The sequence below is a fragment of the Squalius cephalus genome (genome assembly GCF_949319135.1).
Source record: "Squalius cephalus genome assembly, chromosome: 24".
NCBI lineage: Eukaryota > Metazoa > Chordata > Actinopteri > Cypriniformes > Leuciscidae > Squalius > Squalius cephalus.
In genome coordinates, this window is record NC_137145.1 from 14,647,825 (window position 1) to 14,675,750 (window position 27,926).

The following is a 27,926-nucleotide window of genomic DNA, read 5'->3' on the forward strand; positions in this document are numbered from 1 at the left end:
ATTAGACCCTCGATTTGAGTATGCAGAAAAGCACAGCAACTGTACTGCACACATCACACTCTGAATCTTAACATAGGCAATAGAAACTGGTGAGAGATACATTCATAATGAGATAAACATCAAAAAATATCTTCGCTCACTGACAAGCCCATTTAACGGATATGATGGCGTAGAACAGGTCGGACACAGCCAGGCATTTTAAATAAGTGCGTTTGATGATACGTTTTTCTTATTTGAATTGGGCTACGGAATAAAGGGATATTTCACCAAAAAGTGAAAGATCTATCATCATTTACTCACCTTATGTCTTTACAATGCTGTTTGACTTGCTTTCTTCTGTGGAACATATTTTGAAAAATGGTTTTGTGCGTATAATGCAAGTAATTGGGGTCCAGAAAAATCCCATTGAGATCCATTGAATGGACACTTTTTTTTTTTCTCCAAAACATCATCTTCTGTTTTCTGACATGAAGGTGAGTTAACAATGAAAATGCAACAAGATATATAATTTAATATTTGTACATTTTTTACATCTGATTAACATGTTGTTTGATGCTGAATGATTTGCGGGCTATATGTTTAATATCTGGCCATTGAATTGTACAATTTTACACACATGTGTGTGTATATGTCTATGCAGGTTAATATGCAAATGACAGGTTCTCTGACCATTCTAAAAAAAAACATACTGTGATCTGCTTGAATTCGTCTTGGTTTCCTATCTGCATTGGGCTAAAAGAAACAGCCAGATTTCTTTCTTTCGTACAAACAGGTCAACATTTCCACCACCGCACTTTTATACAAACCATACACGTATAGATACACAATAATATTTTCTCCATATTTTACATACATGTTCTCCGCTGTATCATCTCTCTGTGAATTCGTTTCTGGAAGGGATGTGGGCGTTTTTGATGCTGGTATTAGTCCTGGTTGGGATCGGAGGGGGGATTGTGGGGAACGTAGAGGTGGGAAGGGACACCCAGTTGCTGTCCATGTCAAAGCCTGAGCTGGGGAAGCTGCTCTGGGGTTGTGGGAAGGGAAGGGATGAGGCTGCGGGTATAAGTGGCGGGCCGGTCCCAACTGCAGATGGAGCCTTTCTTAAAAGGAAGTCAAAGCCTGAGCTGGGGAAGCTGCTCGGGGGTTGTGGGAAGGGAAGGGATGAGGCTGCCGGTATAAGTGGCGGGCCGGTCCCAACTGCGGATGGAGCCTTTCTTAAAAAGTCTGAATCGTCATCAAAGGTGACCCACTTTTGGGTCTGTTTGGTTGGGGCTGCTGCTGTAGCAGGAACTAAGGATTGTTGTCTGGAGAAAGATGTTGGAAGAGTGGAACTGTGCACCACAGCCGACATGGCCCTGTTCAGGTCAGGCTTGGCCGCCTGGGCCTGATGCTGGGTGTAGAAATCGGGTGTGAGTGATCGGCGAGGGGAGGACAGCAGGTTGCCGGTGAAAGGGTTTGTGCTGTTGGGTCTGGGTTGGGCGTCTGCGAGGAACGGACTGGGGGATGAACGGAGGGACTCCTGGGATTTGCTGCGTGAGGTGACGGGTGGAGACAGGAGACATGGAGCGTTGCTGGTGTCCGGAGACGAGAATAGGGAGAGGGAGCTGGGTAACGTAGAGGAAGAAGAAGAAGGGGAGGTGGTGGATGAGGATGAGGATGAGGAACGAGGGAGGGAAGCGGAGAACGATGCGTTCTGGAAGAGGGACTGGCTGTTAAGCATGTCGAAGGGGTCTAGTTTCCATTGTGCTTCTCTTTGGACTCCATTCATGCCCTTGGCCTGGAGAAAGAAAAACACATAAATCAAACTTAGGACATGATGAGAAGCTAGAACATATTGGAGCTTTAAAGTCAACATGAAATCAGATTTGAATGTATTAAATATGTTGAGAATTTTTTTTTTTTTTAAATGGTCACACCTTGGTTGTTTGAACAGTAAGTGTATCTTACCGTGTGTTTTATGAAATGTCATAACACTAACTTCACTGAAATAGTAACAATGGGGGCTTTTGCACTGGAGGAACCTTTTCATAGTTCCTAGAACTAATGGCAGCAGTATCCGCTTTTTGGCGTGTTCACACTGCAGGAACTGGGAACGATTTTAGTTCCAGGAACGCCTTTTGGAGGAACTCATTTAGCTCCTACTTCAGAGTAGGGTCTAACCCAGCACAATAGGAACTATCAGTGACGTAAGAGTACACTGACTGGCCGAACGCACGCAAAATAACTGCACCCGCCATTTAAAAAAAGCTGTGTACACTCACAGATTATAGCTTATATATTTACTCCACAAACTAACTCTATGAACATAAAGTGCAGAACAACAGTGATAGATGGGCCTCTTAACCTTAAGGAGAAAATCCAATGCAACTTTGAGGGGACCAAGAGAAACATGATTATGTATTTCTGCTCAGCTAGCGACATTGGGCATCAACCACACGGCAAATGCTTATACTTTTTAATTTACTGTCTACTTTCTTTCTTGTATAACAGTTCTATCTAATAACGTATTAGACAGAACTGTTAAACAAATCGTAAACAAATGAAGACGGAGAATGGGAGTGCTGTGTGCTCAGGCTCTGGCGTTCTCAGCGCTGTCAAAATAAAAGTCACAACAACAAGAGTGGTATACATCACTTGAGAGTTGCTATTGGCGGTGCGAACGCAACCAGGAACAAACCATGACCCTAGGGGAACATTTAGTTCTCGGGGAACCACCCTGGTGGCTAGTTCCTAGAACTACCCAATGCAAAAGGGGCTAATAACTTTGGGGGACTTTAGATTATTTAGATCTCATTTGCTAAATAATAGCCCAAATGTTGGGGGTCATTTATGACCCAGAACAGTAAAAATGTTATTTATTATTTAAATATTACTCTAATTTCCCTCAAGTCGTAAAAATGAAATAATGCACTTATTTTAGGTTAATCAGATAGTAATTCATTAAATTAGTACCAAATTACTGAATGCACCTTTTAATATCCTGTTTCATTATTACAGATGTAAAAAGAGTTGAAAACCCATGTTGATTCATGTTGACTTTTCATTTTAAACATTGTGTTTGTTACTATTTTTGATAAAAATCATGATGACTTGTTGGTTAAAACATAAATGGTGCAATGACAGACATCAACATAAATCAAAAACTAAAAGATCCTAATACTGTTTTATTAAACAGTCTATTAGAAAACAAAACCCAGCATTATAAAACAAAAAGACAAATATGATTAGTGTGCAAGTCTACTAGAATTGCTTAACCTTGTCCAAGAAACACTGAAAACAATTATAACAGATATCACAGATTAAAAACAAACAATACCCACAACAAATACTGGATGACACTTTCCTTGAACCCCACTGTTGGAAAAACTTGATAAACCTTATAACCAGGTCATTTTTTATATATATACACAATATTATCAAGGGGTTCAAGTTAAGTTTTACATTATAATTTTCTGACATTCAAAATAAAAAAAAAGGTCAAATTAAAGATGGAAAGGGGAAAAACCAACTATAACATGGAGGATCCTATATGTATGAGCACCCCATACATCGTGACTACAGGCTATGGTGCCATGAAGACAACGTAAATACTAGAAATTACTTAATCCAGTACCTGTCAACCTGAGGATTGCTCCTGCTAGTGAAAGAGAAAGACACATGCATCAAGAAGAGCGAAACATGACTATGAGAACCACCTGAACAAAGTCGTTATAACTAGAAAAGTAAAAAAGAAAGAGGAAGAGGCCTTGGATTATCTGGAAGAGGCCTTATTAACCCCAGGATGGGATCTTGTGGGTCCTTAGAAAGGAAAAAATTATGTCCGCACACTGAAGTTACAGCTCCATATATATACATATACATATACATATACATATACATATACATATACATATACATATACATATACATATACATATACATATACAGGCTATCTTTTTTGTCTTGCACCTGAGCCTGGCTTGGGTTTAGGATGTGAACATGTTTTTGTAATTTTTGAATTTTGTGAGTCTTTGCATCTTTGAAAGAGTGTTGATCTTTATCACAATTAAATATAGGGCTTATGATCTTGACATCCATGCAAAAGTGAGCAGAGAAAGAGGACTAACCTGGGTTGTAGGAGGAGGAGGAGGAGCAGACTCAGGTGGCAGTGTGTGAGCGGACCGGCTCCGGGGTGGAGGCTTGGGAGATGCCAGTCCGGGCTGAGGGGCGGCAGCGGCTGCAGCAGGTGCTTGGGGGGCCGGCTGAGGCACCAGAGGGGCAGGGAAAGTGGGCTGCATTGGTAGAGGGAGCTGGGCTTGGACAGGAGGCTGCACTGGTGACATAGACTGAGGCTGCATGGGTGATATCATCTGAGGTCTCATGGGACCTGGCAGTGTGGGGGGTGGACCTGAAAGACAGACACGCAGTAGATGGTTAAAGATTGGTTCAACTTTTAAAACATACACACATACAAAACATATATCTCAATTTTGTATAAAATCATATAAAATTATATATACAGTTTTAAATACTAAATTAAAGTGCCCCTATTGGGCTATTTTAAAGGTTCTTGCATCCAAGGTCAAAAACCACTTTAATTTTCTCATAATATTCATTGGACATCACCTCGTTTCTCAAAGAGACTGGAAACGGTTAGAAGATTCAGTCTCTCTAAACCCCTTCTTTCCGCGAGCCTACTCTGCTCTTATTGGTCGGATGGCCCAGTCTGTTGTGATTGTTCTATAGCTTTCAGCGCGTGTCAGAAAGGAAACGCCTATTATCATATCTGAATTTCAGCTCCGGAGGCTTCCTCAGCACTTGATACACAGTGATACGAACAGTAACGATGGCGTTGGTTTTTCCGTATCAATTTCAGTGCGAGTCCTCATCCTTCTGAAGTGCATGCAATGTGGATTCCCACCACAGTAAACAGCGGCTTCTCAACATGTCAACAACAAAAACCAAACTCTTTCAGGCTGCAGCAGCAACAACAGTGTTTGAGAGCGAGTCAAAGTAGACATTATTCGCGGACCATAGGCTGGCATTATGCCCATTTGTTGCATTGTTACATAGGTATGTAACAGGAAGTGAGACTGGAATTGCTGACGACTCATTATGCAATTCAGAATCGGTTCTTTCTTTTAGGAGACTTTATTTGTCGTGCACTTTAATCTTTAATACTTTGCAGACCTTTTACATACACAAACAGCTATATTACACACTGCATGAAAGGTAATATTCAAGAAAGCATAATAGGGTGTAACGACTGAGACAAGTCAGACACAAGTATTTGTTATAGGTTAACAAATGATATTTAGAATTCACTCTGGGATCTGTGGCCCCATCCCCCCAAACAGGGCAAGAAGGTCTTAGTTACCATGACCACGATCAGATAAGTTGGTTTTATGACTCTTAGCAATGTGAACAGGGCCCCTGCTCACAAAACCTAGACATCAGAACAGACTTTTCTGCATTCATTTATCGATGAACTGATTAACATGAAATTAACATGCATTCCAGAACATTTTGTGAATGATTTACTGTCTTATGTTGTGTCTTTTAATACTATTATCTGTTGATACTATTATCTCTTTGATACTATGTATTTTATTATAGAACCAACGGTCAACGTAACCTCACGTATACCATGTTTGGCCTCTATAAACTGGTACTTTGAAGATCGAAATGATTGTGCACATGATATGCCGATAGCTGTGCAACATATTAGTATAACAAGAATCTTTCTTAGTTTCTTCATCAGAAACCAATTTCCCGCTGGGAAATTCCACCCTTCTCATTGGTCAAGCAAACCCGGAGAGGTGGGGCCTTTCTCAGGGTTTATTAGAGACAAATCCACAGTGACCCCCTCTCTCTTCAAGCTGATACTGTGGGGACGACCCCACACACTGGAACTGATTAATTGATTGTAATATTAATTTAGCTACCTCAAGTTAATCCAATTAACTGACCCAAATATTAATTATTAATCATAACTGATAATTATGAGTTGTTATTAATATTTCCCCTTTGAGCTAACTTGTTACAAGGGGCTGCACTTAAATAAGTAAAATAATAATAAATGAATTAAATAATTAAATATTAAATAAATTCAATAACTTCAATAATAATAAATGTATATACAAAAATTAATATAAAAGTAAAATGAATAGGTAATTAGAAGAGTTTAACGAACCCAGAGGCAGCTCGGATGGCTTGCTTTGGGGTTCAGCAGTGGGTCTTGGTGCTCCGGGGTGATTATCAGGTGATGGTCGAGGGGCCCCAGGATGCACCTCTGCTACGGGTCTAGGGGCCCCGGGATGAGCAGGAGGAGGAGGTCTAGCCTGAGGAGGGACACTGATAACTCCTGCTCGAGGTGGAATCTAAAGCAAAATCATAATTTTTAGCATGATATACATCTTATTTTTTCCTTTTTTAATAATATTCATGTCAATTAGCCCACCCACCGGCCTTGGGGCGCCTCCAGGGGCTGATCCAGTTGGTTGACCTCGACCTGAAAAACAGCCAATGCCATAATCAAACATTCAGTAATAGTTCTAGAAAATATGTTTGTGAAAATATCAGAAAACCTATATTTTGAACTTCAGGTCCAATAGGCTTTATGCCCAGCTCCACTACTTCCTGAACTTCAGCCAGCTCCTTTGTTTCCTGTCTGCCATTATTGGACAAACTGATTAATCCAGGTGTGTCTGATTATTGTTGTTGTGACTACTGAGGTCAGGCACACCTGGATTAATCAGTTTGTCCAATAATGGCAGACAGGAAACAAAGGAGCTGGCTGAAGTTCAGGAAGTAGTGGAGCTGGGCATAAAGCCTATTCAAATGGCAGTAAATTAGTCTATACTACAAACTGATGATGGAAAATTAAACTTAAACAGATGCCTTAAAAGAAAGCCGCTCCTGTCAAGAACGTCAACTAACTTTTTTAGCTCTATTTTGTTAAAACTAGCCCGAGGCTTGCAAAATCACAGCATGATAAAGGCCCAAATATGTCTGTTAATTAAATTTTCTGTCACAGATGAGCGAGACAAGAACTCACCAGATGCATCAGCACGTGCTAATGCTGGGCTTTTTTGTCCTTTTGTCAGCATGAGGGGAAAAGTTATTAAAAAGTTTGGAATTATTCAAAATTAGTTTTGTAGCACATTACAGCCTTCAGCTAGGGCGAAAATATATTTGACCAAGCAGACTCCTTACCTGATGGAGAGATCATTTCTTTCTTTCTCTATTCAATTACAAAAGCTAATTCACCTAATTCAACCCAGCACTTCACACTCGAAAACTAAATCAAAATCATTGGAACAACTGAGACTTCATGCACTGCAAGATGGTTGACTTGAACACCCCTGCCCCACATAAATTAGTCTATTTCTGTTAGCAAGTGCAGGAGGTCTCAACTGACCAGGAGGTCACCATACACAAGGACGAACACTGCAAGAATCTTCTAAAATCTATATCTCTTTCAGAAATTACCTTCATATTCAGTCAGATCAAACTCAAAATTGAGAGGCTCAGCAAAGCCTTTGAAAGAAAATTACATTTTTTTCCCAAAAAATTACATCATGAACAAAAATACAGTTGCAAAAACATTTACAGTGCAAACTTGATTTTTACAAACAACAAAAAGCCAAAATTACAACGAGGCTCAAGAAAAGCATATGAAACACTACCAAACAGAACACAGAACTGCATCATAGTGTATTACATTAGAAAAAGTTAGCCAGACACTTTTAATATCTAAGCCAACTAACTAACCAAATCACAACATTATGTACAGCATTACCTGCTGAATCTTTCCTAACAGGTGTAGTAGAGCCTCCTTTAGAACCATTGTAAAATGCCAATGAAAAACAGTGAAAACATAGTATTTATAATGTATTGAACACATTTGTTTGGGCGTTTCAATCCCAGGAAAAACTTGTGTCATTTAGGTTTAACTTCTAGTGAGAACAGATCAGAAAATTGTCATGCCTGTGTAAAAATGAACAAAGATTTCATATCTGTACCTGAGGGTGGCGGTGGGCGCTGTGGAGGTGCAGGTCGGGCTGGTCGGGCATTGGGGCGTGGAGGAGGGGCGCGTTTTGGCTCTAGCCCCTGTGATGAAGGAGCTCCAGCTGGCTGACCATCAACCGGAGAACCTGAGCAAAAAAATTAAATAAAATAAAAAACACATCTCATCATCAAAAGCATCAAAACAACAGCCTGAGAGATTTAGCTCAGCCCACAGCACTGCAAACCACATCGAAGCCTTGAGACACACACACACTCTAAGAGCTCAGGAACCACTGAAGCACATCAGCAACATATCTGAAACAGCACTCATTACCTGCCAGTTCCCTTTTAATGGATGCAGGGCTTAATCCTCCTTTTCGCAGTGTAAAAACAAAGGAAAATTAATGTACTGGAATTTGTGGTCTTCTGGAAGGGAATTTAAAGGAGAACTTGGTAACTTTTTTAACTTAATAAAACTGTCTAGAAATCATTTGGATGGTTAAACAACCTGTTCTGGTGATATTGGTGACTTTCCCCGCTCCCCCCAGCGTTCCCAGGCGGAAAACCAACCTTGCAACTTGGGGACTACCGTCCCGGCAAGATAGAAATTGGAAGTCTCGTGAGAAGCGAGAACGAGAACGAGAACGAGCGCGAAACACGAATTGCTTTACGGCAATTCGACATAAACACACATGCATGTATGATGTATTACCAGATTACCCACCTCGGTAGACATAGCTCCACACGATACAGTTGGCTTGCTCCGATCAAAACAAACGCACATGAGCAGTGGTAGAGAGGGGGAGGAGGCCGCCGCAAGTGAGTTTTTTACGACCGTGTTGTGAAATATACGCACCCCCACAGCTGTAGGGGGAGCTTGTGGGGAAAACATGCGACAACAAAAGGGAAAATCAGCGAAGAAGTGACTAGATTTCGCTAGAGTTGCCGTGTTCTCCTTTAAATATTAAGATATACACTCACCTAAAGGATTATTAGGAACACCTGTTCAATTTCTCATTAATGCAATTATCTAATCAACCAATCACATGGCAGTTGCTTCAATGCATTTAGGGGTGTGGTCCTGGTCAAGACAATCTCCTGAACTCCAAACTGAATGTCAGAATGGGAAAGAAAGGTGATTTAAGCAATTTTGAGCGTGGCATGATTGTTGGTGCCAGACGGGCCGGTCTGAGTATTTCACAATCTGCTCAGTTACTGGGATTTTCACACACAACCATTTACAAAGAATGGTGTGAAAAGGGAAAAACATCCAGTATGCGGCAGTCCTGTGGGCGAAAATGCCTTGTTGATGCTAGAGGTCAGAGGAGAATGGGCCGACTGATTCAAGCTGATAGAAGAGCAACTTCGACTGAAATAAACACTCGTTACAACCGAGGTATGCAGCAAAGCATTTGTGAAGCCACAACACGCACAACCTTGAGGCGGATGGGCTACAACAGCAGAAGACCCCACCGGGTACTACTCATCTCCACTACAAATAGGAAAAAGAGGCTACAATTTGCACAAGCTCACCAAAATTGGACAGTTGAAGACTGGAAAAATGTTGCCTGGTCTGATGAGTCTCGATTTCTGTTGAGACATTCAGATGGTAGAGTCAGAATTTGGCGTAAACAGAATGAGAACATGGATCCATCATGCCTTGTTACCACTGTGCAGGCTGGTGGTGGTGGTGTAATGGTGTGGGGGATGTTTTCTTGGCACACTTTAGGCCCCATAGTGCCAATTGGGCATCGTTAAAATGCCACGGCCAACCTGAGCATTGTTTCTGACCATGTCCATCCCTTTATGACCACCATGTACCCATCCTCTGATGGCTACTTCCAGCAGGATAATGCACCATGTCACAAAGCTCGAATCATTTCAAATTGGTTTCTTGAACATGACAATGAGTTCACTGTACTAAAATGGCCCCCACAGTCACCAGATCTCAACCCAATAGAGCATCTTTGGGATGTGGTGGAACGGGAGCTTCGTGCCCTGGATGTGCATCCCACAAATCTCCATCAACTGCAAGATGCTATCCTATCAATATGGGCCAACATTTCTAAAGAATGCTTTCAGCACCTTGTTGAATCAATGCCACGTAGAATTAAGGCAGTTCTGAAGGCGAAAGGGGGGTCAAACACAGTATTAGTATGGTGTTCCTAATAATCCTTTAGGTGAGTATATATATACACATAGTTACATGATTTGGGGGTCATGAGATTTTTTTTAAATGTTTTTGAAAAAAGTCTCGTATGCTCACCCAGGGTGCATTTATTTGATCTAAAATATATTGTGGATGGATATAATAATATTGTTACATATTAATACAATTTAAAATAAAAGTTTCCTTTTTTAATATATTTTAAAATGTAATTTAATCCTGTGATGCCAAATCTGACTTTTGATCACTTTAATGCACCCTTAATGAATAAAAGTATGAATTAATTTGAAAAAAAAAATCTTACTGACCCCAAAATTCTGAACTATGTCCTTTCCTACATTTTACTAAATTTCATTTATACACCAAAGCAAAAAAAAAAAAAAAAAACCTGATATAAATACAAATGGGTTGGTCAGTGTTGAGTAGAGTCAAATATTAGCACTACCCTGTGGTGGTCCAGCTGTGCGTGGGGGGGCTCTGCTGGGCCGGATGGGGGGCGCAGGCTCTCCATGGGTAGGAGAGGGGCAGGGGCTGCTGCGTGGGGATGGGTTTGGGGATGAGCTTAGATCCATGCCCGCTCCAGGCTGCAGGTGCTGGGGTAAGATATCCTCAACCTCCTCGTCCACATCACCTGTCGACACAGCAGTAAAAATGGAACTCCACGCTGTCCCGTATTTCCATCAGTTCATGTTGCATTTTGGAACCATGTAACCCAAACAGATGCCATACCTTCCATATCATACTCTTCTCCAATGTCAGAGTTTTCTGCTAGCAGAGTGGAGCTGGAGGACGTTGGGATGCTGCCGCAGATTCTCTCCACACTCATTTCTTCCTCTAGACTCTTTATCCAACCAGGACTCCTCAGACGGATGTCTATGGTCTTTCCATTCACCTGCATATGGACATAATGAGGGACGATTAGATTACCTGTCATTATTTTGATACAGTATAATGCATTTCTGCATGTAAATGTTCTTTTTTTTAATATAATGAATCTTATTGTACAGTAGAGTCACTTACAGCAGAGGCACTCAAAGACAGAGCTGCCAGTGCCGAGTATCCCTCCAAAAATGTCACCCACATTTTCTCTTCAACAAACCTGTTCAAGAAAAAAAAAAAAAAAAAAAAAATTGCTCTAAAGTTTGGGGTTGGTAAAATTTTTTTATGTTTCTTATGCTCACCAAGGTGGCATTTATTTAATCAAAAATAGTAAAAACAGAAAAATACTGAAATATTATTAGAATTTAAAATAACTGTTTCTATATATTTTAAAATTGTAATTTATTCCTGTGATGGCAAAGCTGAATTCACATGATCCTTCAGAAATCATAATAATCTGCTGATTTGGTGCTCAAGAAACATTTCTTATTATTATCAATTTTGGAAAAGGTTTGTTTTTTTCTGCTTTTTTCCCATGGTTCACCCAAAAATAAAACTTCTCTCATCATTTACTCACCCTCAAGTTTTTCCAAACCTGTATGAGTATCTTTTCTTCTGTTGAACACAAAATAAGATATTTTAAAGAATGGTGGTGATCAGACAGTTGATGGACCCCACTGAATTCCATCTTAAGAAACCTATGATAAATACTATGGAAGTCAATGGCTTCTGTCAATTGTCTGGTTGACGGTAACCAACAGAAGTAGGAAAATCATTCCGGTTTGGAACAACATGAGGGTGAGTAAATGATGACAGAATTTTCATTTTTGGGTGAACTATCCCTTTAATATTTTTGAGGATGGACAAAAAATATTTTTTCAGTCACCCCAAAAGAACATAATAAAATGTCTTAACTGTCACTTTTCATCAAATTAATGAGTATTTAATACATTTAATTAGTGTATATAACAATCAAATATAATGATAATTTAATTATATATGCAAACAATTCTTACCTGATAAGAATAACCTCGCCAAAATTAGCAAACTTGTCCAACAGGTCGTCGATCAAAGCATCATCAAAGTAGTCATCAGGACCAGAAGAGCAGAGAGAGACGAGGATGGTTCCATCAGGTGGACCCTGCAGGGCGATCACGTCCTTATACACCTGATGTCTGGCCTCTGGGTCCACCTCAAGTACGTCCATGTCTATGATGGCCACCACAGGCCTTTTGAGAGACAAATGTTAATGGAAATAGAACTGCGGTCCACAATGTGATTTAACTGTCCAACCCTGATCATTGTGGTATTAAGAACAAAGATAGGCTTGATATTTTATATTTTAACAATTACTGACAATAAAAAAACATTAATGGACAGCCTCCTGCTGTACCTCTGAGGCCCACTGGATGGCACTAAACATGTTGTCAATGTAAATCCTGAAAGTTGGCTTTCTGGCTTTAGTCTCTCTCACCTGTGATCAGAGGTTTTGAGCTCTGCTCTACCATAGTACTTGAGCTCTCCAGGGCTCCATGGGTACTGATCTTCCTCACTCACTGGGGCTCCTACAACATTCAACTCCAATTCTTCCGCTGTAAAACACACACACAGACAGATTTAGCGAAAATTTAAACTTCAACTTACGTAAGCGTAAGCTGTTTTATACTGCATTTCAAATTTGGCTGTTGGTTAAGAATATATTTTTAATTAAATTCTCACCAGTTCTATCAAAGTTCCACTTTCTTCTCTTCCACAGCACACGGTCAGTCCAGGCCGGTGTGCGGCACTTCTCACTGGTGTCGTAGTCCTCCGAAAACAGGTCATATTTGTAAGTGGGGGCAAAATCCAGCTTCCCTTCAATAAAGCCTTTGAAAACCTGGAATATGAATAAAGTAATAAAAAAAAATGTTCAGAAGTGTAAAAATAAACTGCTGATATAGCTGTTTTCCCCCCCTAAAATACCTGTCCAGCATTCTTCTGCTCCACCAGTTGATCTCCACCGATCAGTGAATCCCAATTCTGCTGTCTGATCAGCTCCTTCACCTCTTCATTAGGAATATTTATTCGGTAGTTGAAATCTCCACACCAGAATACATAATCATGGGAGTAAAGGAGACGACCCTAAAACATAATACAAAAAAAAAATATTCATAATTAAATAATAATACTATATTATTATCATTTATTAATGATAAATATTTTTTTTGTATTTATATTATATAAAAAAAGACATATATAATAAATGTATATTTATATTAATATTTATTATTCTGTATTTAATATTACTAATAACAGCAATATTACTGTATAATAAACAATATTATTATTTTTTTATTATTTATATTATATAAAAATAAATATAAATAATATATTGTTAATAGCTCATTATGTACTTAAAATATTAATACTACAACAACTAATTAGTGCTGTCAATCGATTAAAAAATGAACTAAATAATTGTAAATTTTTCTGTAATTAATCGCACCTAACATTTTAAGTTTTTAATATATTTTTATATTGCAATAATTTCACATTTAATCTCCAAATTAATGTAGAAACAACATAAAGACAGCATATTTGAAATATTTGATCTAACAGGTAGGAAATATCCAGAAATTAAATAAATTTATCAAACACTTCCCAATCTTCAGTTCACTGCATCATTTATATATGAAATATAGATTCGTTTTTATTTAAGCTAAAAAAGTAAAAAATTATTTTGTTCTTGATTTACATGATAGACAGCAGCAGGTTTATGAGGCTACTGTCACTTTAAATCCAGACACGTCACGCACATGGGATGAATCTGACACATCCATTTTCTGACAACCCTTTATGTTCATTTAATACTTCATTTAACTAATTTAAGACTACTGTGTACTGTGCTTATGATGATACTCGACAAAACGGCCATTTTGGCATAAGTTTGTGTTGTTTTTTTCAAGCGTGAAAGAGAACCAGCGCACTGTCTGAAGCAGCTTTCTGTGCGTGTGAGCTGAGTGTGAATCTCCACAGAAAGGAGATTCACAGACAGGACGCCTGTACCGCACTTAGTTCTCTTCTTTGTTTTGTCATGCTGGAATGGTTTAAAAGCATTTGCATGAATAAAAGCGTGATCACATAATGTAATGCTAGCCAAAGGATGACGAAAAAACAGATGCTGCGTTAATTGCATTAAATATTTTTAACGTGTTAAACTGAAAAAATTAATCTCATGCGTTAATGTGTTAATTTTGACAGCCCTACAACTAATATTATTATTATTATAAAAAGAAGAAGAAGGTGATCATAACCTGAACAGAAGTAACACATTTTTACATCATAAATGATTACCATAGGGAAGGTCAGTTTGCGTGCGATTTCATTGTAGTCGTCGTTCCTCTCTTTGACCTGTGACTGGCCAGCGGCAAAATGTGAGCACACGAAGCAGATGCTAGTTGTGTGGAAGAGCATGCGAATAGCCACACCTCCTTTATTACCAGTGGCCCCACCCATGCCAGTCTTCACTGTATCAACAGCAACGTCCCTATTATAGAACAGCAACACATAACATGAGAACAGAGAAGTCATTTAAATCCTCTTAAATACTTAATATGATCGTACTCCTACCTGATGAACGGTGCATGCTGAGGGCGTATGAAGACGAACAGACACACACCCACCAGCTGCTCTGAGGCCAGCAGCACGTATCTTTGATCTCGTGAGATGTTCTTTTGCAGTTCTGCAGCCCACAGCTTCTGATTAGTGGTGCTGCCAGGGAAGAAAGAAAAGTTAAACAGTTCTCAAAGGAACAAGAGCATGACGATATCACTAAGAAATATTTAACTTTAAATGGCGAAACAAATGATTACTGTGTAGCACATTCCAACCACTGACCACAGGAAATGTTGTTTCCGCTTATTATGCAAGTACAATCGGTCAACTTTGAAATCTCTAACGTCAGGTTAGTTCTTACCTTGCGCTGACAATATTGCCAGCATTCAGCTCCACCATTTCCTCAAAGCCGATAGCAAAGATGTCCACGGGGTTGGATTTGCTATCTGCATGACAAAACAGTCCGAGACTATGATATAAGAAGCCACTAAATTATTTTCACTAGTTTCATTAGTCATTTAACTGACAGATATGACCTATTATGCTTTTTTTTACATTTTCAACTTTTTTTTAGTGTGTAATGTTGATGTCTGAGCATGAAAAAGGTCTGCAAAGTAACAGAGCACAAAGTCCACTACAATAGTTACTCTCTAGTAGACCCCAAATACAAGCCTTTGTAAAAGGGCATAATAGGTCCACAGCAACCTCATTTCCCTTTGTAGTATCATTTGCACTGGCTTTGTATCAACACATACCCTGGAATTCTGGATGTCCGGCCTTCTTAGGAGCATCCAACAACCAATCATTAAGTGTGTGGTTACGAAACGCAATGCTGCGGAATTGCTTGCCCCCGTTCACGTTCCATGTACCCACACACACTCTGATCTTCTTGGGTCGTGTGTACTTGTAGTAGTTCTGACACATGCCCAGAAGCACTCTGGGAGATGCTAAAAACAGTAAGACAAATTCTTATCAAAACCTTCATAGAAATAATTAATGAGTACTACAGTTGGATATGAAATAATATCTTAGACATGGAACTAATGGCCAGAGCGCACTAAAGAAAACATAACGCATATGACATTGACCAAACCACTATGAGACAGATTAAATTCTGTCCTTGAAAGTTGGACAAAATGATATATTGTATTTAAAACAAGACAACACAGAAAATTAAAAGGATGATAAAAAGATAAAAACACGCAGTACAATGTCAGAGGCGCCAAAATAAACACAGAGTTTATGACACATGGAAACATAAACAGTTATGGATTTATGGCTGGTCTGTGTATACTGTACCTGACTGTAAAATGGGCTCAGAGACTTAAATCGTAAGCATTAAGGAGAAAAAGAAAAAGAAAGGGAGAGGGGGAATAGAGAGGTTAACAGTTAGCCGTTAGAAAGATAACAGCACTAGTCCTCTTGTTCGGAGCTAATCTCACACCCAAAGCAGACGGGAGCTGCAGATTAGCACGCTAGCATGAGGAAACTCATTCAGATCCAAATTCACGCGATGAAATCAGTCCACTACAGTAGATGGATCCCAAAAACCATGACCACAAACACAAAAAAACGGTGCAGAGCATGTTTGAATGTAACCAACTGTACCTGAAACAGTAAAGTCTATTAAGCATCTACCAGGTATTTTAAATATTGAATATATTTATATAATTAATTATATAATATTAGTATATTTATAATATATAATACATTTATATATATATATATATAATTTAAAAAATATAATTGTAAATTATTGTAAATCGTAAGTAAAAATTAAAAAAATAAGTAAAATTCTCATAAAACACAAAATAACAACATATTATAGTACAATAACACTTGATCATTTTAATAAAGGTCCATAATTATTAACTAATAATGGTACTATTTTTTATCCCCACATTCCAAAAATCTTTTTTATAATTTTTTTGTTATTTTCGCGGGCATTTCTCCCCCAGAGCCCTGGTTTATTTCGGACTCTAGAGTGTGGTGTTGTAAATCATACCATAAAGGCTGCTGGTTGTGAGAAGGGCTCGTGCTTTATCTGCCAGGTCACTGTTGAGGGTGCTGCCCAGTCTCAGGATGTCAATGGCTTCCTGTTTAGAGCTGTCAAAGAAGTTGTTCTGAATGGTTCTGGTGACTGAGCGAGCGCCGTCTTTTAGCTTTCCACCCTACAGGGAAAAAACAAATAATTAAAATAGTTAATATAAACCAGTTAAGGGCTGGAAAAACAAAACAAAACAAATTCAAACGAACATCAGAGCAAAACTTATACAGGGATCCAGATTGCGGCTAAACGATCGCATTTTTCTACACTGCGCTGGGAGATCCAGTGAGAAAGCATTTGAATTTGCCGCAGCATTAAAAGCATCACAGCGAGATCTAGTGGGAAGCATTCAAATTCGGTGCATAATTCTCTGTTATAAACCATATCAGATCAAACAACACTGACGTGGAAACCAGGAGAAGCATTGTGCCATGAACGAACAAGTTAAAGAAGGCTTTTCAGTCCACAAATCACCAACATTCACTATGGATTTAATGTACTAACGCTAACTGTAACCATGGTATTGTGGCAGAAACAGTCGAATGTTTTTAAATTATTCATTTCAGGGTTCGTACAACCTTTTGAAAGTGAGATTTTGAGAGTGACACTTTTTCCAGCAAAGCTCAACATATCCAATTTAAATGTTATTTTTAATGTGATGACCAAAAATAAAAAATATAAAAATTTTAGTAGCATCTCAACTCAAGCTCAGCGCTTTACTGTCAAAAGTGCATTTCCAAGAAATAAGCATGCGCTATTATTAGTTACTGCACTTATTAATGCAAAATAATAGTAATTTTATGATGGTGCCATCATCTGTAGAACTTAGTGGCACCAGTGCTACTGCTCTCAAATGTTAGACTGGAGCCCTGTTATATAAAGCAATTTCTGTGATTAGCTAGATATAGCCTGAGGTTTGAGGCCTAGCTGGGAGAGGTTTACAGGCTTTTATGGTTTACGGTCTGTAAAGAGGCCTAATTAAAGTTGACAGCACTGCCAGCTTCAGTAATCTCTCTCTATTAACACAACAGAACCGACACAAAACAAAACAAAACAGAGCAGACAAGATAAATACAGCATCACAACTCAAATCGACACAACTGGCTACAGTTAACTTACCGAACAGGAAGAGAAACAGCCATAGGAAAGCAAGAAAAAACAGCAGACACATGAGTTAAGACAACCTTAACTTAGACAAAACTTGAAGTCCCCCTGAGGTGAAAATCAAGCTTTTAATGTTGTTTATATATCTATGTGTCTAATGTGGTGTTTTAATTACAAACCATGTGCAAATTCACAAGTCAACACCATTGCTGAGTATTTTCTCCTTAAAACTGCAGTGAACCAAAGACAGAATGCGGTTTGAAATCACTGGTGTTTCTGACGTCGCAAACTACCTTGTAACCAATCACGTCAACGTGTGATCGTCAACGAGTGGATCTCTGAGCTGGTGTGAGTGAGTGAGTGGAGGCGGGGCTAATTTGCATATTCATAGAACCACGTATACTAAATGAGGCAAGGGTGTAGAGTTACATTCAAGCTCTTTTAAGGCATGACATAAATATATCATGTTGGTAATCAAAGATGAGTTTTAAGGGATACAATTATTGACTACATGGGGACTTTAAGGGGCGAAGATCGCACAGAAACGACCATTTTCAGCTCTCCGTTGCCTTTTGTGCTGCATTCTTTGCATGTGTGATACAAGCTGACACGCACCTTAGCCTTGCCATCCAGAGCGCCAGTGCCTGCGTAGATTTTGCTGACGGAGTCTCCATTGGTGGACCACATAGAGCGGAAGACCTCCTGAAAGCGAGCCACCAGCTGAGGCTTCTCCGTCAGACCCATGTCCTCCAACTGTTTTGGAAGCATCTGGAAAAAAAAAAAAAGAGACATATTATATAATATAATAAATGAAAGACAAGAAAAATGTAAAAACAACTGTAACTGTGTTACAAATATACCTCAAGTGCAATGAAGGCCTGGACACTGTTCGTTCGGTCTAAGCAGTCCAGACAATTGGAACGAATGGTTCCAGTTTGACATCTGTGGTGAACACAATTGTGGTAGACAATTTACTCAGCTATTTTTGGTCATCACCGTAGCCAATTACTTTGTAGACCCTGAATCTTGAGAGCGTTTTTTTTAATTACTTGAATATCGAGTAAATAAATATTTCAATCAAAATGTAAATTATTTTGTCATTTAAATTTAATTAATATTAATTTTCAGAATCATAAATTGTATTATATTCCCAATTTTTTTGTCAGCCAAACCATGTTGTCAAAATATTTACTTGAAGTTCTCCCTGAGCTTTTAAGTTAATATTTCAGTAATTTAACAACACATTTGCAACACATTTTTCACAGCTCTTTGATTTCAGTTAATGGTCACACAACAAGCAGGTAATTAAATAAAATATTTCATATTTTTTCATGAAGTGTTTTACTTTAATTTTGTTGTTTTAAATGATTTTTTATTTTATTTTAATCTTTTAATTAATTATTAGCATTAGATCAACTCACAAAACCCCCTGTAGTTTCCTCAAGAAGCTGTTTGTGAAACCCTGTATTATATAATTTATTATACCATATTACAAAAAAACTGTGATACAATTATTTTACATTATATTGTGCATATGCATAGATAAAAATGTCACATTATTTCTGCTTTAAAGACCCCAGTGGCTGAAAGAACAAAAAAATATCATGCACTAGTTATTTCAAGTCTTTTGCTATTCTTCCACAACCAGCAGTGTTGGGACGGTATATAACCCCACCTCTGGATGCCGGCCTCCCCTGAGTAGTAGAAGAAACCACATTCCTCCAGAAACTTGCTGATTTGAGGTTTCAGGTTAGTGTTGAGCTTGTCAGTCTTCCCACCTTTAACCATCTGATGATAGTCAAAGTTCAACATTCTCACAGCGTGTGCATGCTCCGAAGCTTTCAGGTGACTCTGTGGGCGAAGACAAAGAGTCTTTACACAGTAAAGAAAGCGGAACAACCACTGTGGTTTTGTCATACTTTAAGAGTATTGAAATACGTCGGAAATAAAGTACTGTAGCCCGCCAAACCGGATTATTTCCACACAAAAAAAATCACCTGGAATGCTTTACTGAGCATGTGTTCCCCCTCCTTCATACCCAGCAGGTTGATGATCACCTGTTTGCCATACAGCCTCCTCAGAGCGCTAAAGTGTCTGGACAGGAAACATCACACAGGGTTAATACACATTCATACACATTAATCGTATTGAAGCGGAATAAATAACAAATGTTTATCTACAACAGCAATCCAATGCTTCAAGAAATATCAAAGGTGATTTTAAAACAAAAGAAGCTCCGGAAACAAGCGATCAATAGTTCATTCATGACGGAGGGTGAGAAATGAAAGCCTCACGACCGTGTTGTCTGCATCTTCTCATCACGACCTGACTCAGCACTCCAGGGAACAGAGCAGTGACTCATGATGAATAAAGAATGTCCATCATGCTCGGCGTGAGGAGCCAGGGCTGGATAAGAATAAATCCTCCCACATGTTCAGGATAAGATTTTATCATTTTAATCAATCTATCCATTCCTTTAAAAAATCATACGAAGAGATTGTGTTGATGAAGAGGGAGGACATCTTAAGTGACCTTGACGAGGTCATGCCGTTATTAACCCGTCCCGACGTAACAAATGCTTTAAAACTGGCTCACAAATGCTGACCTTTTCTAGACTTTCCAATTGATAAAAAATTAAGATTTTATAAATAACAAATGTAGCATTTTTAAATGTATAATGTTTTGAAAATATTAAATATTGTGTAAATAAGTGTTTAAATTAAATATCAATGATTTATTTATTTATTTAAATGTAATTAATTGTAATTTTTCACATTCTTATTGGCAATTAATCTATTATATTAATTTATATTATATTACAGATAAATTGTAATAGAAATAGTTGAAAAACAAACATTTGCACCCAACAAGAAACCATACACATAAATAAGGTACATTTCGGATTAAATTTGAGTAATTTTGTTATGTGCTTTTGCCATTTTTATTATTTAATTCCCTTTTATTTCAGTTTAGTTTCAATCATTTTAGTACTCCATTTCCTAACTTTGCTATTTTTTTGCTTAAGTTTTATAAGTGAAAAATTTTCATGTAATATATATATATATATATATATATATATATATATATAAGCTTCATTTCAGTTAATTAAAATCCTTTTTTATATTTTAATATATTTATTTTTATATACTTTAATTGTTAAAATATTTTTCATAAAACACTGAAAATGTATTAAATAAACAAATAATAAATTATTATTTTGATGCAATTATTTAAATTTTACTCTACATCATTTTTTTGGTCCCATTTTGTATTAGGTGTCTTTAACCACTATGTACTTGCGTCAAATAACGAAACAAACAAACAAAAACCTATGTACTTATTGTCTTGCCTAACACTTTTGCTGCTATTGAGGTGGGTTAATGGGTCAACAGATGTAACTACAGATGTAATTATGCAGGTATTTTAACAACAAGTACAACATAAAAACATGTATGTACACAATAAGTGTATTTTATTAAATTATTAATTTACTGTAAATGTTAAGTACATAGTAGTAACTTAATCTAATGTGCATTATGTTTTAGATATGATTTTTATGGTCAAATTATTATTTTACAGTTGGGTTTACCGGAACTTTAAAGAATGGGTTTCGAGATGTTTATATTAGGACGAGTAAGGGGCTGGACATCTTACGCTTGTATTCAGAACTTCATGCTATCAATGCTGAAGCCATGAGCAGTTTGCATTTATGAGACAGCAATCAGTCTTGTTAAAAAAGTTCAACTTTTAAATTGTGCCTTGAGACCCCCCTGTAGCACTTCATCCAACTGTCGTGTGTGTGTAAACGCATCTGATCGGGGTCTGGTAGACCCTAATTGCACATCGACTAGTTAAAAATACATCCTTAGGCATGGCTGAACATTCCCATCCAAACTGTGGTAAATAACAGGACTGATTGAAGCAGGGCCCGCACTTCACAAATGGCTGCTGGATTGCTTTCATCACGCACTAATGTTTGGGCTTGAGTCAGAACAGCTGGATACTGGCGCATGCAGCACCAGAAAGCAGCGGAAACTTAATTACCTCTCAAAAGCAGGTGCGTTTGCTTCAAAACCTCGGGACAGCTTAACACGGTGGGATCCCACCTTTGTGGAAAAAGAAAGAAAACACAAAAAAGAAAGAACTGTGAATGGTTTCATATTTGGTGCAAGAGGAAATTAAGGTGGCAGAGGGAAGGAAGATGAGAGAGACAGCGAGAAAAAGACAACACAGGCCTGTCCCGCCTGCTGAGTAGAGCTGCATTTGAAGATATGAAAAACATTTGCTGCAGAACACAGTGGAGCCATCAGTTATGATTTCATAAGCTCACTGAAGACTGAAGATCTATCAGAGATACCGATCATACCAGGAAACGCATGAATTTTACAACCTGCCAAGACAGTCATAAATCATGCTTTAGATAGATGTTTGAGCTTCTAATGTTGGCTAGTTTCAGTTATTCCTAGTAGCAGGAATCTCCTTTCTAATAATGGTTTCCTATCTAAATGACATTTGACCAACTGCTCTCACATCTTTCAGTGTAATGCATTACGTTCACACCTACAACCATAATAGGTAAGCAATACAGAGGACAGGCTTCTTATTTCCTGCATTCTCATATAAGGTTACAACTTAAAATATAACTGGTTCCTCTTCCTGCTATTTGATTGGTTCATGGTGTCTTCTAACTAGGGTGACTGAAATACTGTCCTTTCATTGTTTGAATTTTATGCATTTATTTTCACCCAATTTATTCCAAAATTTGCAACTAGGGGTCTTCAACAAGTGACCTGTGATGATGGTGCTGCAGTTGGTCTGTCAATTATTGTTTGATCTCAAACTAATCTTTGTGAAAAAAATTTAAAATCCAATTAACAAAGTCAACTTAAAGCTAAAACAAGCAAAGCTTAAATATAAAGTTAAAGTGTCCCTATCACATTGTTATTTTATCATTATTTATATACTATCATAGTATGTATTAATATTTTGAATTAGCTTTTGGTTTCATATTTAATATTAATATTTACAGTTTTCATTTTAATTCTAAGTTTTAGTCATTTTTCCTATTTGTGTTTTTTTTTATTTATCTTTAATTTATTTTATTTCAGTTGAGTTTTTCTAGTTTTAGTACTTCAACTTAACATTTCTAATATTTCTTTGAAAAGTTTTTCATCTAATATTTATATTTTATTTTTTCAGCTTTATTCTAATTATTGAAAATGATTTAATAGTTTAAGTTTTTAGTTAATGTATAGAATAAAACAGTTGATTATTGGTAACTATTTTTAATTCAATTTAATTACATTTGTAATATATTTAAATGTGCTATTTTTTTCCCATCAAGATGCAAGAGATGGTTCCTATTTCACCTCCAACAAGAGGTCCTTATAGGCTGAAGAGCCCTGGTTTAGAGCCGGTGTGGGACATTTATGCTTTAGATTCAGTCAGTCTGTGCAGAGTCCCACCCAATTCTGTGTGTTGTCTCCGCAGGTCCCTGCCATTAATATTTCATACATTCTGAATGGCAGCAGAGATGAGCTCACATTACCCTGAGCTTTCTGGGAGAAAAGAAAAAAGTATCATGTGGCGATCCTACTTTCATTATTTTGCTCTTAGTTTTGCAGACAGTGAAGATAATGGACTCCCTTAACCAATACCACCATGGCCTGAAATGACACAAAACACCTGTCATTCAGGTTCTGTGCAAAGCTTTGGAAAAACAGCTCAAGAAGGGTCACCTCACCAGCTTCCCACTAAAAGCAGAGATACATCTATGTATCATCTATGCAATGTCAGAGGAAAGACACGGGCATTTCCAGACCTTCTTCCTGGCATCTTAACTTGATTTCGCAAGAAGGCAATAATACATTTATCCGAATCTGGCGCCTTTCCAAAATGAATCTCGGTTTAGGTGCAACTTTCACCGACTGACATTGCACAAACTCGTTGCAGTAAAGAACAGATCATCCACCAGACAGAACTAAACCTTCAATATACCAGCTGCTGGTTCCCATGTAGTCCTTTTGGCTCTCGACTTTGATTCAGCTGCAACAAAATCCCCTGAAACGAGTGTTTCTGATAATATGAATAAAGGGGGTCAGCACTGGTGTGGTGTGATGAAGTGGAAACACAAGAAAATAAGTTTGTTATGATGACTCAGCAGGGGCTTGGAACTCCAAAAAGCTCAGTGCAGTAGAGCCCAATGCAAATATTTTGCAAGCATGCGTCATATTGATTCAAAGCTTTATTGTACCTGAATTCCTGGCTGCTCCCAGAACAGTGGTATTGACCCTCGGATTTGAATGAAGGAGGATACTTTGTCGTCAAGGAAAATAACCTGTAGGGAACACAGAATTAGAAAAAATATATATTTTATTTTCAATTAATACAGTGTTTAAGTTAAAAAGCAAAGGTATTTAAAATCCAATGCAAGGAAGTTAGACTGATGCCATATGTGGGAGAAATTAAGAAAATCATAAGTAATACCGTGGTGTATATATACAGTAGTCAACATTTGAAGTGGATCACCTTTCATCAAAGTTATACATGAATTACAACAATACCCGTTCTTGTCTTAGGACAACTTAGATTAACTTTTTTGATCCACTTCAAATGTTGCCTACTATATATATATATTTTTTGTACTTCTCATATTTCCTATGGTTGTCATTTCTGTCCAGAAAGATCTCAAGTGAGACTATTCTTGTTTGTGTTTATATATCTAGTGCCACAAAAGTAACCAAGATTTATACCATTCTGATGAAGTAAAAAAAAAAAGTTAATTTTTGGGGGGCGGGGCTAAAATAACCAAAGACCACCAGAGGGTTAAGGAAGTGTGTTCATTGGTCATTCACAGGTAACTCATATTGTTGGCATACCTGCTCTGTCTCCACAAAGTTGGCCACCTGGCCGTCGTCATTTGTGCCTCGGACATTAAAACGTGTGCCTGCTCTCTCCGAGCTGAGCCGAGAGATCACGCAAGCTTTGGCCTGTTTGTGGCCAGCGTAGATGGTGCGGATCTCCACACCGCCACACATCAACCTCAGCAGCCAATCATCACAGTTCACCCCATAATGCTTGAGATGGAGATGGAGGGACTGATTCCTGTGAAGATTAATTTTCCATTACAACCATTTTTTGTCTACTGATTGAGTTCAACAGTCCAAATAACTGGAAATATTTTGCACACATAAAACACTAAAAATAAATGTTTGGAAAAAGCTATTTATATTAGATCAAACGGACCTTTGAGGTTACAATCTGAAAAATACCCACCAGAAAAAACGATTGTCAGATATGTCTTCTCTGATCCTGCGGTGTGCGTTCAAGCTGAGGTCCAGACTTACTCCAGTGGAGGACCAGGCAAAATAGAAGTTCCCAGAGTTTAAGATTTTCCTGACGTCAGCGATCCGGTCCTCATCTGAGGGGTCATTCTTCAGAGAGACGAAGTCTGTGCCCGTTACCCGAAAAACTTCTGAATCCTGGACTTTTCCAACTGAACTGCAGCCTGTTGCGACCACCAGGCTGTGCAGCATAGAATCTCCTATATGGGAGAAGAGTGAAGCGGATTCAGAGTTCAGTTCGTAGCACATTCACATATTCAGAATGGGAAGAATCAGACACATATGCATCATCCACTTAGTTGAATACTGGGGTGGATGAGTCTCAATGTCTATGTTGTATTCAAGAGATGACAGTGAAATATATTACACTTGCAAACTCTTGACCTTGTAGTTAGACTGTAATTAGTGACTATCTTTGTATAAAAACTGGTTGATAATATGTTGTGCATTTTCCTTCCATAAATCTTGGTTTTGCAGTGAATTTTAGTGTTTTGGTGAGATTAACACTTAATCTGGCGACAGGGCGGATTTGTATTTGTTATGATGACAAACACAACGGAGAGAAGAAAAAAAGAAAAAAGAAAAAAAGAGGCTGATAAACTGTACCAAGGTTAAGACGAAGAACTCCCAGTATCCCATAAGCATCCAGCATTTTGGTGTACGCCGTTTTGATGGTCTCTTTCTCTGCCGCCGCTGGGGATGACATAAAAACTTAAAAACCACTTGTCATATTTGCAGATGATTTATAGACTCCAAAACAGTTATATGCAAATAGACAATATTTAAGCCATTTTTTTCTCTTGCATCTAGGAAATTCTGGGAATCAATGGAAATCAAAGTTGTAAACAGGTTTAACATTTTTAGATTTAAAATAAATAAAATGTAAGTATTATAAAGGGTGTGAGGACAGTCTTACACAGTACAGCCACGGCTCCAGACTCAAACATCAGGCATTCCTCTCGATTTCTGGTCTCCACAATCACACTGTATGGAGGTGGATCCAGCTTATGATAAATACGATAACCTTTACTGAATGCCATGGCTCTACACAACCTGTTTCAGTCCTGAATAAGAAAAAAAAAAAAGAAATTTCCTTTGAAAACATACATATCATATGAAGAAAACACCGCAGGGGTCTGGTAAACATTAGAACCCTCAAACCGCCTGCAGGTGCATCAAATGTCGCATCATGCAACCACGAAAACACACAATTCAAAGTGTGTTTTATGACTGCATCCTGTCATAAATCATACAAATAAGAGGAAGGAAATAAACTGAGAGGACTGCACAGTCCGTGCTTTCGATATTCCTCTTGCTAATACACACAAGCTTAAAAATCATGCATTTTCAGCGCATTATAGGGAAGACAACACGATACTAACAACATGTTAGTTATGCTGTCAACACGACAGCAAGGGATGTACGTTATCATGAACACAAATCCCTTCAAAGCCGAAGCAACGAGCTAAAATGTCCGACTCAAATGAAACAAACCATGCAGAAACAGGATGACAGGTGCTCATCACAATGCCACGCCACATACAATCAGATCTGCAACCTAAATCTATGAACATGTTTACAATTCCTGCACATACAGACTCTCTAACCTTGGGCCACTGTCTCAGTGTGAAGCTGAAGGTTAGTGCACAAGATATTAAAAATCATCCGTATGATAACTAGACTGAAAAAGATCTGTTCTCGCCGGCCCTGGGTCTGTCAAAATCAACAGTTAAGATAGACTGCCAGCGCTAAAAGCCTTTATCACGACCAGCCCTAACGGCTAACGTTAGCCGGCTAGCTCTCCATCGCGCTTTTTAAACCATATAAACTGACATTTTACTGATCACAGCGCGGTAATGTGTTCGTTTCTACGTTAAAGGTACAGATTTAATATGGCAGTATTTATTATACATTTATGAGGATGCTTGATAAAGAAGAGGTTTGTGTACCTGTCAGAATTGTGTCTGTGTTCCCCCGGTTGGTGGTGATAGTATACGGCGAGAAACAAAATGATTAGCGGGGCAGGTAGTTCAAGCACAGAAATACAACCGCAACCTAGAAAGGACAACTGGAGAACTGTAGTAAAGCCCAAAACCGTTTCAGGGGCCTCAAGCTGACCGCTGATTGGTCATATTTGTGTCATGTGATGTAGGAAACGTCATAGACTGCACCCTTCGAAGTACACACAAGAAATAGCCTACACACAATGAACTAGCCTATGTTGAAAGATACAGTAGGCTACAACTTACCGAAATGTACATGCCTCATACATAATATTGATAAATCAGTGTTTTTCAACAACGGAAAGAGGTCAATAAAACAGCCGGCGAACAATGTGTCACATAACGTTAGGTACATTAACCTCAGAAAAAAAACACTTAATGACCATAGCACGTTAGTTGGCTAGAACAAATTTTATAATATATTTAGTATTAGAATAAATTAGTATTTTGCTAAATATGTGCACTATTACATATTATATTTTTACTTATGTCATTAAAATATTATAAAGTTGTTATTATAAATTTTAAAAAATAGCATTGAGTTGAGTTGAAATTGAGTTGTTATTTTTTAACATTTAATAATACCAGCTGACAGGGCTCTCTGTAGTCTGTAGCCTATGTTTACAGCATTAGGTGAGATTTTCTTTACTGGGAAAAATTAACATCTACTGTACCTAATATTTATCAAAATGAATCGATTTTGAATCAAGATCGGAATCAAACCACAATAACTGAATTGAAATTGTAAAATTTGTATCAAAGAAATAATAAAATAAATAGCCTACCAGTCATTGCACCAT

General features: G+C 38.0%; 1 protein-coding gene across 14 annotated transcripts; it reads right to left on the minus strand.

Moving 5' to 3' along the window:
* On the minus strand, positions 1-27,198 carry synj1 (synaptojanin 1). Of its 14 annotated transcripts, none has more exons than XM_079861971.1 (33): positions 27,073-27,198; positions 26,040-26,187; positions 25,730-25,816; positions 25,056-25,323; positions 24,659-24,884; positions 24,034-24,117; positions 21,825-21,886; positions 19,778-19,874; positions 19,456-19,631; positions 18,641-18,722; positions 18,396-18,548; positions 16,635-16,800; positions 15,929-15,952; positions 15,385-15,576; positions 14,991-15,075; positions 14,645-14,785; positions 14,369-14,561; positions 12,998-13,156; positions 12,755-12,911; positions 12,510-12,627; positions 12,052-12,264; positions 11,177-11,255; positions 10,886-11,048; positions 10,602-10,787; positions 8,324-8,362; positions 8,004-8,135; positions 7,781-7,816; positions 7,037-7,075; positions 6,444-6,490; positions 6,173-6,359; positions 4,107-4,387; positions 3,614-3,637; positions 1-1,777 (listed from the first exon to the last, which is right to left on the minus strand). In XM_079861971.1, the coding sequence occupies exons 2-32, from the start codon at positions 26,161-26,163 to the stop codon at positions 3,617-3,619; spliced, it is 4,017 nt and encodes a 1,338-aa protein (XP_079718097.1). In that variant the 5' UTR covers positions 26,164-26,187; positions 27,073-27,198; the 3' UTR covers positions 1-1,777; positions 3,614-3,616. The 14 variants fall into 14 exon arrangements, with proteins under 14 accessions (XP_079718097.1, XP_079718102.1, XP_079718099.1 ...); XM_079861972.1 differs by having other exon boundaries at positions 439-1,777; positions 3,614-3,634; XM_079861976.1 differs by lacking the exon at positions 3,614-3,637 and having other exon boundaries at positions 16,635-16,791.
* Between the last annotated feature and the right edge of the window lie 728 nt (positions 27,199-27,926).

What these genes read in the sequence shown, in the direction of transcription:
- synj1 (XM_079861970.1), bottom strand. Translation starts at nt 26,163, where the DNA reads ATGGCATTCAGTAAAGGTTATCGTATTTATCATAAGCTGGATCCACCT. An exon ending in TCTGACAATCGTTTTTTCTG is followed by an intron (nt 24,885 to 25,055) that starts GTGGGTATTTTT and finishes TAATCTTCACAG; the next exon opens with GAATCAGTCCCTCCATCTCC. An exon ending in GCGCCCACCGCCACCCTCAG is followed by an intron (nt 7,817 to 8,003) that starts GTACAGATATGA and finishes ATGGTTCTAAAG; the next exon opens with GAGGCTCTACTACACCTGTT.